The 13095-nt window shown below is 41.1% G+C and overlaps 1 protein-coding gene across 1 annotated transcript in view; it reads right to left on the bottom strand.

Annotated features, from left to right (window-relative positions):
* KIFAP3 (kinesin associated protein 3) overlaps positions 1-13095 on the bottom strand; it is a 249844-nt gene that overhangs the window by 38647 nt on the left and 198102 nt on the right. Inside the window, exon 18 of the mRNA XM_030206053.1 lies at positions 6424-6613. Within this exon, the coding sequence (XP_030061913.1) occupies positions 6424-6613 (190 nt within the window). The remainder of the gene's footprint in view (positions 1-6423; positions 6614-13095) is intronic.

Genomic DNA, 13095 nt, shown 5'->3' with positions numbered 1-13095 from the left:
GCTGTGGGAAAAGGGTCCTGCGGTAGTGGTGGGGGACATATTTTCAGCACATCAAGGCCCTTTTTACTGCAGCGGGTAAAAAGTTCCTGAAAGAAAATGGCCATGCGGTAAGATTTACTGTATAGCCATGCGGGGGGGGGGGGGGGGGGGGGGGGGGAGTACAGCACTTATGGTAAGGGCTCCGGCGGTAACCAGGAAGCGCATGGCGTTGCCCAATAACTGCCGGGTTAGTGCTGCTGGAAATGGCACACCCTTGAGGCAGAACTACTGCAGGGCCCCTAAGTTAGCTGAACAAATTGGACCGCATCAAATATAGTACAAATACTACTAATATAGTATAGTAAAATATATATTGATCACTCCTACTTCCATGTACTTGATTGTTTATGCCAAATTAATATATGCCTTTTTCAGCCCTTTACTGTTGTAAGCCACATTGGGCCTGCCCGCGGGTGGGAAAATGTGGGATATAAATGCTATAAATAAATAAATAAATAGTCCTATCTTTATCTGATTTCACTTAGGTGGTTAAGTGCTGACTATCACACGTTTCCAGATAAATAAATGAACAAACATTAAAGAAACTTCAGACAGCTCAAAACACAGCAGCTAGGCTCATCTTCAGAAAAACGCAATTTGAAAGCGCAAAACCCCTCCATGAAAAACTACACTGGCTTCAAATCAAAGAACGCATTGCTTTCAAAATCTGCACTCTGGTTCACAAATTTATCTACGGTGAAGCCCCGGGTTACATGACAGACTTGATCGACCTACCAACTAGAAACACATCCAAATCAACATGAACGTACCTAAATCTGCACTACCCAAGCTGCAAAGGACTCAAATACAAATCAACTTACGCATCTAGTTTCTCCTACATAAGCACACAACTGTGGAAAGCATTACCAAAAGCCTTGAAAACTACGTACGACCACCTAAACGTCAGGAAAAAACTAACCTGTTTAAAAAGGCTATACCCTACCAATCCAACATAAATGCCTGATCTCTGCAACACAACAAAACTAAAGTACATAACGGACATAACACAACTCTTCCGTTGTACGATTCCCTAATGTGACTGTACCACATGAACTTTATCTTACCACAACATCACTTTGTATCTGTTTACACCAGAGTCTGCAAACGCCTCTCCGGTACTATGTAAGCCACATTGAGCCTACAAATAGGTGGGAAAATGTTGGATATTATGCAACAAACAAATAAACAAATACCTGGCCGCATAAACCTGGATATTCAATGTTGGTGCCTTGACATGTCCTGGCATTGAATACCTAGGCATAATGATGGCAGAGGCCCAATAAACACTGACAACCACAAGCTGAATATTTACCCCAAATGAAGATAATTTTTAGGATAACAAGGACTGATGACGGTATGTGGTGAAAGAGACATCTTAGTATTAAGATAGTTCAATAACATATTCACCTTCTGAAGGTCCACCAAATTAAGAAGTTATCATGGGTAAAGACAAGGTTTCTTTAGCCTATCCCAATGCAATAACAGAATTTAAAGGTGCTACATTTAAATTCCCCACATTGAAAAATAGCTATTTGGACCTTACAGAAATATTTTATAAAGGTAACATAAGCACAAAATAAAATAGGTTACTAGAACCAATTCTAATAGTGCAAAAATGCTGACACACAAATTTATACCTATTATGAAACAGATGTAAATGTGTGTGTGCACAATACATACGCATTAAAGACATAAGAATGTAAGTGCCGGCATACTGGGACAGACCAAAGGTCCATCAAGTCCAGTGTCCTGTTTTCAACAGTGGCCAATTCAGGTCACAAGTACCTGGCAGAATCTCAAAAGAGTGAAACAGATTTTATGTTGGTTACCCTATATATAAGAAATGGATTTTCCCAAGTCCATTTTAATAATGGCTTATGGACTTTTCTTTTAGTTAATTATGCAAGCCTTTTTTAAATCCTACTAAGCTAACTGCTTTTACCACATTCTCTAGCAACAAATTCCACAGTTTAATTACACGTCGAGTGAAGAAATATTTTCTCTGATTTTTTAAAATTTAACACTTAGTAGTTTCATTGTGTGCCCCCATGTCCTTGTATTTTTGGAAACAGTATTTATTCTTATATCCCACAATTATTCAAAAACAAGTTTTGGTTCAATGTGGCTTACAATTATTAAGGGATTACAGTATTAGTATTCGATTACATATACTGTGGAACATTTCTGCATATGAGATTAACCATAAACTTTCTTGAAAAGGTAAGTTCTTAGTTCTTTTCTGAATTGGAGGTAATTGTTGATGCTTCTTATGACCTTGGGAATTGAGTTCCACCACTTGGAGCCCAGGTAGCTGAATCCACCAGTGCAGATGGATTTGTATGTGATGTTTCTGCAGTTGGGTAGGTGAAGTAATAGGTAACTCCTGGTTTCTGGGCTTGTGTTTCTTGATGATAGCTCAATCAGGTTTAACATGTAGTCAGGAGACATGCCAAACAGTATTTTAAAGATTAAAGTGCTAGCTTTAAAGAATAGTCTAGCTTTGATTGGGAACCAGTGTAGCAATATAAGCAGTGGAGTTACTCTCTTCTATTTTGAATTTTTGAATATAAGTCTTGCTGCCATCATGTTTTGGACGGTCTGCAGAGATTTTAGTACATTATCTTTGCATCCAACGCACGCTGTGTAGCAATAGTCTAGCTGTGACTGAAATATAAGACGGAATGCATGTCTGGGAAAATAGTCTCTTATCCTTCTCAGTTTCCATAGAGTTTTGAAACTTTGATGTCACTGCTGAAACTCAAGAGATAGGTGTTTATCGAGAATGATTCCTAGTATTTTTAATTGTTGTTCAATAGGGTATGCTGTTTGGTTGATTGTGAGATTTTGCTAAGAATTGGCATTGTGCAGGCTGGATAGTACCAGTAATTTGGTTTTGTCTCTGTTTTGATTGAGTTTAAATGTGTTGGCCCAGCCTTCCATGAGGTCCATATCTTTTTTTACCCTTTCTGATATCTCTGTGATATTATGTTCTCCAGTTTCTTTCTGAGTGGTGCCATCATAACATTAAATAGTATAGGTGATATTGGTGAGCCTTGTGGCACTCCACAATTCTGGGATCTAGAGGGCTGAAAGTTGGTTGGCCATTTTTACTATATATGATCTCATTCTCAAGAATATAACAAAAGAGAGGGAACGAAGTACAAACTAAAGTCCAAACAAAAATACAGCACCACGGGCCTTTAAAAATGGAACACAGTTCTTTAATGAATGAGCCTTGACAAAAAGACCCGACACGGGCCGTGTTTCGGTGACTAGCACCTGCATCAGGGGTCACAGTGATGAGGTGGGAAACTTGGGGAATAACTCAAATATATTCCCCTACAATATATTATTCCTTACCCCACATCTCATATAGTAAAAGCTACAAAGCAACAAGGCACTTTCACTTTCTGTATCCAAACGGATGAAAAACAAGATCAATTGTGGTGGTCTACTACATCGAAGGCATTCAACATATCAAATTGTTGTAGTGGTATTTTCTGGCCTTGGCATATCAGTTTTCTGAATTTTGTTATTAGTGAGGTTATGACGGTCTCCGTGCTATGTAGTGGTCTGAACCCTGATTGGGAGTTGTGGAGTGGTGACAATTGCAACAAATATTCTGTTAACTGTTGTGCTACTAGACCCTCCATTGATTTGGTCAATAGTGAAATTGAAGCCACTGGTCTGTAGTTTGAGATATCATTGATCTTGTTTGTGGTGTTTTTAGGGATTGGGGTGAGTATGTTACCCTTATCCATGGGGAAATGACCGTTCATGAACATGTATTCTATGTGTACTGTGTAGCGTTGGATGAACCAATCCCGGTGGATTCTTCATCATATAGTTCAGGCAGCTGTCTAGTTGGCATTTAGCACGTGCATACTTTGTTAACATTGTTTTGACTAGTTTGATTGTTGGTATTTTAAAGAATGACCAGATTCTGTCTGCCTGGATATGATCATTGTTGGTTTCGTATTCATCTAAGAATTCTGTGAGGGATGTCTGTGGTGCAGCAAGGGTTGATCTTATTTTTGTTATTTTTCGTTCAAAGTGTTGTGTGAGCTCCTCTGCTGTTGGCGACGATTCATTTGATGTCAGTAGGTTTTGGGTGTTTAGCCGGTTGTTCATGAGTTCATATACTTTTTTTGTGTTGATCTTTTCTGGGTGTACATATGTGTTGTAGAATTCTGCTTTAGTTTCTTTATGTTGTGTTTGTACATTCTTAGAGCTTTTCTCCAAGTAATTTTATTCAGTTCTGTTTTTAGCCCAGCTTCGTTACAGTTTCCTGCAGAGGTTTTTCATCTCTAGTAGTTCATCCTTGAACCAGGGGCGGGACTGTTTTTTTGCTTCTTATTTTTATTTTGAGTGGTGCTATTTTGCTTAGTGTATTTTTGCTTAATTCATCCCAGTTACTCAGGAAATGAGTGGTATTAGGTATTATTTCTGTTTCTTTATTCTGTGCCGTTGACCAGAAATTATTGTTGTCCACCTTCCCTCTAGTTTTGTGTGGCGTTTTTTGTTCCCGTTTCTTGCTGTTTTCTTTCCACTGAAGGGTGAGTGTCAGTTTGCTGTGGACTAACCATAGCACTTCTTCCCAATTATGATTCGCTAGGATATGGTTATTTGTTGACAGCCTGTAAGCTAGTATATCTAGATGATGGCCTTTGGTGAGCGATGATGTGGCACGGTGGTTTGAAGCTCCATTGGTTAAGGAAGGTGATTAAGTCTGTAGTATTAGGGTCATGAAGATCCTCTAGGTGCAGGTTGATATCTCCTAGGAGAAGGACATCTGTGAAGTTTGTGCAGGTGTTTGATAAGAAGTCTATGAAGTCGTCTTGAGCATTAGCCCAGCTTTCAGGGGGGCAGTAAAAGAATATGCAGCATAATGGACCAGATAGTGTTTCATTTGTGATTCTGCATGCTAGAATTTCAATTGCTGCAAATCTGTGTTCTGCAATAGGCTTTACTGTGAAGGAGGCTTTGTATATAAAGGTGACCCCTCCTCCTTTCTTTTTGGCTCTATTGAGATGCATGATTTTATAACCTGTTAACTCACTGGACCCTAACATTGAGGGAGAACGTTTTCATTTGAGTATATGTGCAGAAGAGCAAATACTGCCGCTGTATATACTTTTCACAACTCTTGTTGAGCAAACATTGCTGCTGAATATTGCTCCCGCTAATTCTGCGACCCTGACGCAGGCGCTGTGCACTGCAACACGGTCCGTGTCAGGTCATTTTTTGAAGATTGTTCTCCAATGGAGTATGATTAAAGCATTTGTGTCCCTATTTTGAAGGCTCTTGGTGCTTTCTTTTGCTGTTTTGGACTTTTGTGTGTACATTGCTCCCTCTCTTTGCTGTACCATGGAGGTAGCCTATGTACAGCTGTACCTCCAACGTCCTGGGGGTCTGTTAGTGTCGCTTAGCACTGGTCCGATGTCGGGTCTCCCCCTTCCTGCAGCGTGCTCGAGGAGGTTTGCCGGTGACACCAACCTTCCTTTTTTCTGGATCCTGTCTGGAAATCTTTGGTTGGAGTTAGGTGTCGGTCGATCACCACCTGAGTGCATGCCCGGGCTAGGTCCAATCTAGCCTGTTCTGACCAAGTTCCAAATTTGTCCGTGGAGCTGGTAGCTCCCATGTCCTCCTAGTCGGCAGCCATATAGGCCTCCATCTCATCTCCCTATCGCCACTTCTTCTCCAAGCTAAAGGCCTCTAAGTCTCTTTAAGTTTCCTCATACAGAAGTTGTCCCATCTGCTTTGTCACTTTCATTTTCCTTCTCTGCATCTTTTCTAATTCTGCTATATCTTTTTTTGAGATGCAGTGATCAGAACTACACACAGTATTCGAGGTATGGTTGTAACATGAACGATACAAAAGCATTGTAACATTCTCATTTTTGTTTTCCATTCCTTTCCTAATAATTCCTAACATTCTATTTGCTTTCTTAGCTGCCGCTGCACACTGAGCAGAAGGTTTCAATGTATAACCAACTATGACCTTAGATCCTTTTCCTACGTATCTGTTCCATCCAAATTATGGTCTGCAGAGATCACATAAAAGCAGCTGCACTCTTGCCAAGCACCTACTTTTTATGCTCTTACACCAACGCACAATTTAAAAAAAAACGTTTTTTTGTGTGTAAAACAGGCTTTCCAGGAGGAAAAGTCTTTACAAAATTACCCCCTTTTGTTTAGCGTAAATTTCTGCAAAAGTTCAACAGCAGCTTTTTTACTATTATAGTTGTGAGAGGAGGTATGAAAATGATAATAAGATCTGTGATAGATTCAGACTGGATTTTAAAACCGATTACTCAAGTTAAGTTACATATAGGCACAGTAGGTTATTTCCCTGCTCACAAAGGCTTAAAATCTAAGTCTTACCAGCATTATAGAAGAGGTCTGGCCGCTCCAGAATGTCCCCTTCATGGATGTAGGGCTCAATGGGATCATCACCATACAAGAACTGCTCACTCTCATCCATCTGCCGACTCTCTACCATCTCTAGCCACTGAGAGTTGTGCCAGCGAAACTTCTCACTTTGAATTTTCTTTGCCCATTCTTCATCGTACTCCTGCTCAAAGGGTCCATCAGGTTAGAATTAATCCTTAAGCATGCCAGAATTGATTCTATATAGCTTAGACCTTTACTGTTGACCTAGTGCCCTAAATATACCAACCCCTGAACAAAACTATCTAGTTAACTTTAAGTTTAAACATTTTTATTACGCACAGAAAACGTGTACAACATTTCTTCAAATAAAGTTCACTTTTATACAAACAAAATAACAATCCCTCTCCCCCCCCCCCCCCCCCCCACTTGCTCATCCTAAAAATAAAAGGACAATCAGTCATGGAGGGTTTGTACTCTTATAGCCAGATGCGGGATACATACAGTCCACAACTCCTCCCATTATTCACCGAACAACTAATACTATACACAATAAGGTATAATCCCACCCCTCCCCAACCCCCATCTGTTTGGTTAATTTTAACAATAACTTCAGACACAACTACCAACATCTGAAACAAGATAAAAATGTTGATAAGTCAAGAGAACAAGAGATGTCAAGCAGATTCTCAGTCTGGGATGTGCAGAGAGAGAGAAGTTTGTGTCCCAGATTCACACTTCACACACACAGCCAGGGCTGCTAGGAGGAGAGAAGGTGCAGGGATAGTGACTGAACAGCAAAGCTCAGATCATGTCATCATGTACGCTGCACTGATCAGTTTACTGATCTTCCACTCAACATTTTCAACTTAAGAGTGTAAAGAATGAGGTACAGAATGACAATTTAAACATGTGCTGGAGACACACAAGAAATAAGATATGTGTAAGATAACAACTAGAAGAAACAGGAGAGGGTGTCAATGGTTACTCAGTCAGACATATTTATTTATATTTATACCTCACATTATCTCAAACTGGCTCAGGTTCCATGTGGCTTACAAGCAATAAACAGCACTGACTAACAATAAAAGGTTAACAGTAAGCATAGATTATTAAATCACGCCAAAAGACATAGATTATTACTATCAGAGAAGCGTTGAAGATAGATATGGAATGTTAGAGGGCCAACCAGCGGAGAATACAAGCCAAAGGACAAAATGGCAGGATGGCTGTACTGCGCTTGAAAAAAAAAAAAAAAGAAGCTGACTAACCTGCATAGAGGAGTCATCAGTGGCGATCAGGGGTAGATGAACATTTTGGACAACTGTCTCACTATTTTGGCAGCTATCTAGATTACTACATAGCTCAGTGGCAGTAAATAGGAGGCAGTCTGGACAAAGAATAATAAAAAAAGATAATAATAAAGACAAGGTTTGAAATAATTTCCTGGAAGAAGCAATGGAGGCCAAGTCAAATTTAAACATGCTGAGAACAGATTTAGAGGACAACGGTAAGAATAAGGTTAAGAGATTTGTTAAAAATAACAAAGAGGAAGATTGGAGACGATATTGGTTTAAGCCTGGAAACTGACACGCTTTTCTACCCAAAGCAAAAGTCAAATGGGCAGATTGGTATCTGCTGCCATTTATTATGTTACTAGTAAAAAAGGCCCGTTTCGGTAGGAAATGAAACGGGCGCTAGCAAGGTAATTCCCCAACCCTCTCTCGCTGTCTCGCTCTGTCCCTTGCGGGAGTCACGCCCCCCTCCTTCCCTCCCTTCCTTCCTTCCAGTTCAAGGCCTCCTCACACCCCTCCCACCGAGTTCCAGACTCCACCCCCCCTCCGCGTTACTGACACCTGGACCCCCCTGCCGCGACCCTCTCGACCCCCCCTTTCCGGCGAAACCCTCCCCTGCCACCGCTGTCGTGTACCTGTGCTGAAGGGGGACCCCAACCCCCGACAGCCGAAGTCCCCTTCTTGTCTGCGCCAGCGTTCTTTGCTTCCTGAATCTGATCAAGGTTCTGTGCGTGCGTCTGACATCAGACGCACGCACAGAAACTTGATCAGATTATTCCTCAAGCAGAGGACTTCGGTTGTCGGAGGTTGGGGTCCCCCGTCAGCACAGGTACGCGACGGCAGTGGGGGAGGGTTTTTGGAGGAAAGGGGGGGGGGTCGAGAGTGTCACGGCTGGGGGGTCCAGGGGTCAGTAACGCGGAACGGGGGGTGTTGAAATCGGAGGGAGGGTGCAGTGTGGATCTCGGTGGGAGGGGCGTGAGGGGGCCTTGAACAGGGAGGGAGGGAGGGAGTGACGTGTGTGTGTGTGTGTGGGAGGTGTAGATGTGCTTCGGGTGGGGGGAGGGGGGTGTTTGATGTGCTTGGGGGGGTGATTTGCTGATGTGCCGAGGGGAGGCGGGTTTTGGTGCCGCGCTTGCAGTTTTTTTTTTTATTACGCTGCTCCCTGCCACTTGCTCCGAAGTGGCAGGGAGCGGTGCACTGACTGCTGATTCACAGGCAGGGGGAGGAGTAGTGAAACACGCTCCGCGTGTTTCCCTACTCCTCCCCTTGCTTTGGAATCAGCTGTGAGTGATGTCATTCGGGCTTCGGAGCTTAGCTCAGGAGCCACGGACACAGGCAGTCCACATTAGAATGTTGATGGTGAGAATTATTATATAGGACTACAAATGTACCTCCGATAAGTCAATCGAGGCAAAAAAGAGCCACAGCAGGAACTAATATAACCAATGAGCAGAAGATGAAATACCAAAAGGCTCACAAGTATTTTTCTCAACAGTAATCATAAAATATTTCAATCAGTAACAAAACTTTTGGGCTATTTACGTTCAGAACTGTCCAGTCTTTTCCCTCACCTCTCTATCAGCCCAACATGTTTCAGCATCCAGTGCCTGCATCAGGGGTGAGTGAACAATTAACCTGTGAAACAAATATCCATCTGAAGGGATGCACCTGAAAAAGTCTTATTACTTATATTGAGCTCCCAGAATTCATTACAACATATGGTAAGAAGCAGCATGTAAAATGAATCAGCTGATGGGGAAATAGAGTGGTCAATTGTAAACCTGACCACCTAAGAAGTTTTACAGTTAATGTTTAAAAGTTTTATGATTATTGTTTGAATAAAGTACTTTTGAGCTTACTGGTATTTCATTTGCTGCTCACCAGTTTTATTACTACAAATATGCCTGCTCAGAATATGCCTAGAAAGGAAGAGAGAGAGAGGAGAATTGTAGGTAGAACAAGAGACACAGAAAGAACTTCAGTGCTCTGCTTCCAAGCTTTCATCAATCCAATATAATCAAACAAGTCTCCTCATTATAAATCTCTATCAATATTACTAAGCAGTACAGACCATATTTGTGCCACTAATAATAACATATTTGACAGTGCTGCTCAAAATCATGTTCAAAAATCATATAATTTATGCTATAATGAGAAATTTTTGTTTCCATACACAGAACCTCCCTTGTCTAATACTATTTTCATACACCTATTTATATTCTCAGAACTCCTGTGGAATCTGTAAAGGGACCCCATCCCCAAGTGAAGACTGCTGCCCAACCCCTCAGGGACCTTACATACCCCTTTGTGAGAGTTGCTCATAACCCTGACTTATGAAAAAACAATTCAGTTAGGGCATTGGCAACTCTTACATACTGGCCCCGGATGCCCCAAACACTGATTTATTAGACTGTGAATGCTCACGGGAAATGGAAATCTGCCTTGGAAGACAAGGTTTTCATTTAAAAAAGGAATAATGATAAAGAAATGTACTTTAGCAGGTCTCTTTAAACTGAAAGGAAGCTCTGGAACAAGATGAAGTAGAAGGGGGATAAAGTCAAAACCAATCAAAGGAAATACTTCTTTACAGAAAGGGTGATGGGTATGTGGAACAATCTCCTAGTGGAGGTGGTGGAGACAAGGACTTTATCTGAATTCAAGAACGCATGAGATTGGCATGTGGGATTCTTGTGTGTGTGGGGGGGGGGGGGGGGGGGAGGAAGAGATAGCAGATGATATGGATGGACTGGATAGGCCATATGACTTTTATCTGCCATCATTTTCTATGTACCTGTGTGGAAAGGGTAAATTTTTCACAACTGGTGATCATGTCCATTAACTCAAATCTATCTGGCCAAGGACATTGCCTGGATTCACAGTATTACTCACAATTTAATTCCAATAGAGCTCTTAATTATGTTATTGGGTCACTGGATAAATGCAGTTGTATTCAGGTCAATAGGCGAACTTACCTAATTAATATATTTTATTATATGCTAAGTGTGATCTTGCTAATGTATGGAATTGCTTTACTAAATCTCCGCTTAATTATGTAGTACCAGAATCTTTGAAATATGTATGGAATCATATATGAGCTCAAAGACAAATAATCTAGGGGCTCTTTTACAAAGCGTTGGTAAGCCCATTGCGGGCTTACTGCACGCTAACTCGAGACTACTGCTGGCCCAATGCGATTGCTGGCGGTAGTTATTTTTTTATAGCACAGCGCACTACCCAGTTACCACCAGGTTACTGTGGGAGCCCTTACTGCCACAATAATGGGTGGCGGTAAGTGCTCCCCACCCACCCCACCTACATGGCCACATGGTAAGAGTTATCTTGCTCCATGGCTATTTTTTTTGGGGGGGGGGCCTGGCACGTGGGAAAAACAGCCCCCACCGCAATTGAAGCCTTATTTCCCACAGCTTAGTAAAAGGACCCCCTAATGTTATGTAGACCTGAAAGCCTATTAGTACACTTTAAAAAGAGAACGATTCCTGGTTTGACAAACTTGTGATTAAGTATCCTTTTCCTTTATGTTTAACAAATTCCTTTGTGTACTATTACTTTTCTTAGGAATGATCAATGTTGTGTCTTCAGATTTCTGAATTTTATACTGGTTAAGGGGATATTGTACATTACACTATCCTTTTTCTTAACAGAGCTTTATTATTCCTTGCATTGTTTGAAACTTCTCAATGAAAGTGGTGAAAATATAAAACCCCACTTCAGGATCTGATTACAAAACTCCAGTCATGTAAATTTAATCCAGCATTAGTTAGATTTGGACTCCAAAATTCAGGAGCAAAAGTCCCAATGCGAGTGGGATTAGTGATTCCAGCACTAATGTGGAAGTTACTCCCTGATCTCCTCTTAGTATAGACAAGTGGAAGGTGAATTCACTGCTAAAAGAAAAGAAAAGAAAACACTTACACAACTCGTTCCATTTCTCTCACACTGTTCCACACTGCTTTTTCAGAACATCAAACTGATATTTCATTAGATTCTTTTGCCTTCCACTGAGAAACCTAAATTCACTCAGTGTTAGCCGAAGAGCATTTGGTTCAGCTGTTCCTGACTGAGCATGGCACCTTAATGATGCCAGCTATCTTTTGTGAAGACACTCCTGTTGGCTCTGGCAATCAGGTGAGGTACAGCAGTAACCACAAGAGTGTTTCCTAGAAGCTGAGAAATGTGTATGGCAAGCAAAGAAACTACCCTGGAGAACAGAAGCAACATGCAGTGCAGAAAACACAGAGAAACAAAGTTACAGGCCAGTTATGAACTAAACAGAGCAAGGAAAAGGAATCATTAGCTCAAGAGGAAAGATCTGGTTACGTCTGCCAAAATTCATTGCTAGAATTACTGAGAATCACTGTAGCATAGATGGGAAAATATACATTTCTCTTTCCTCCTTTCTCTTTCTCCAAAATGTTATTAACAGGGATGGACAAATATTTAGAAACATTAGACTCCAGCCCAAACTTCTAGGAGCCAGGGAAAATGTTATTTTTCTTTATAACTTGCAAATTTGGAGGGATACTTTTTAGCATGAGTTATTAATTATGAAAGCATCTACTAACTTTTACAGGCTTGTCAGTCTGTCTCTTTGTAGCCATCTATCTGCTGTGCTCTGTTTCATTTAAGGGGCTCATTTACTAAACTGTGATACGTTTTTGCCATTAATGTGTGTTAATGGCAACAGTCAAAGTTTCATCATACCTAAAAGATTCTCTCATCTGTTATGGATTTTGGAAATGTCACTTGGTGTGCGTCCGTTACGCTCACCCGAAAATTTTTTTTTTTTCAAACGCGCATATTGGATGCACGCCAAAAATGAAATTACCGCAAGAGCCACATGGTAGTCAGGGCGGTAACTCCATTTTGGCGCGTAGGTCATTACCGCCCAGTTACCGTGTGAGTCTTTACCACTAGGTCAATGGCTGGTCTCAGATCCAAAATGGACGCGCAGCAATTTAAATTTTGCTGCATATCCATTTTCAGCAAAAATTTTTAAAAGGCCTTTTTTTTTTAACAGGCAAACTAAAAAATGGATCGGCGCACGCCCAAAACCTGCATCTACACTACTGCAAGCCATTTTTCAGCATAAGCCATTTTTCAGCATGCAGGACCCCTTGTCTTAAAAATATTGAACAATGAACAAAAAAGTGCAATCAGCTATCAATAACTGGTAACTGAAATATGGATCAATTATAACACTGACTAAACATTTGTTTTACTTTCTAAAAAGTACCTGGGAAGATCAGGACATATAATTCACTGAGCCTCTGCAAAGAGATGTCTCTCTTTTCTCCCTGGCTAAGACTGGAGCAAAAGCCAGTACTCTCCAAAGGAAATGAGCTCCTGGGCC

The sequence above is a fragment of the Microcaecilia unicolor genome, chromosome 6 (genome assembly GCF_901765095.1).
Source record: "Microcaecilia unicolor chromosome 6, aMicUni1.1, whole genome shotgun sequence".
Taxonomy (NCBI): Eukaryota; Metazoa; Chordata; class Amphibia; order Gymnophiona; family Siphonopidae; genus Microcaecilia; species Microcaecilia unicolor.
Note: the sequence above shows the minus strand (reverse complement) of the source record. Positions and strands in the feature narration are given on the sequence as shown.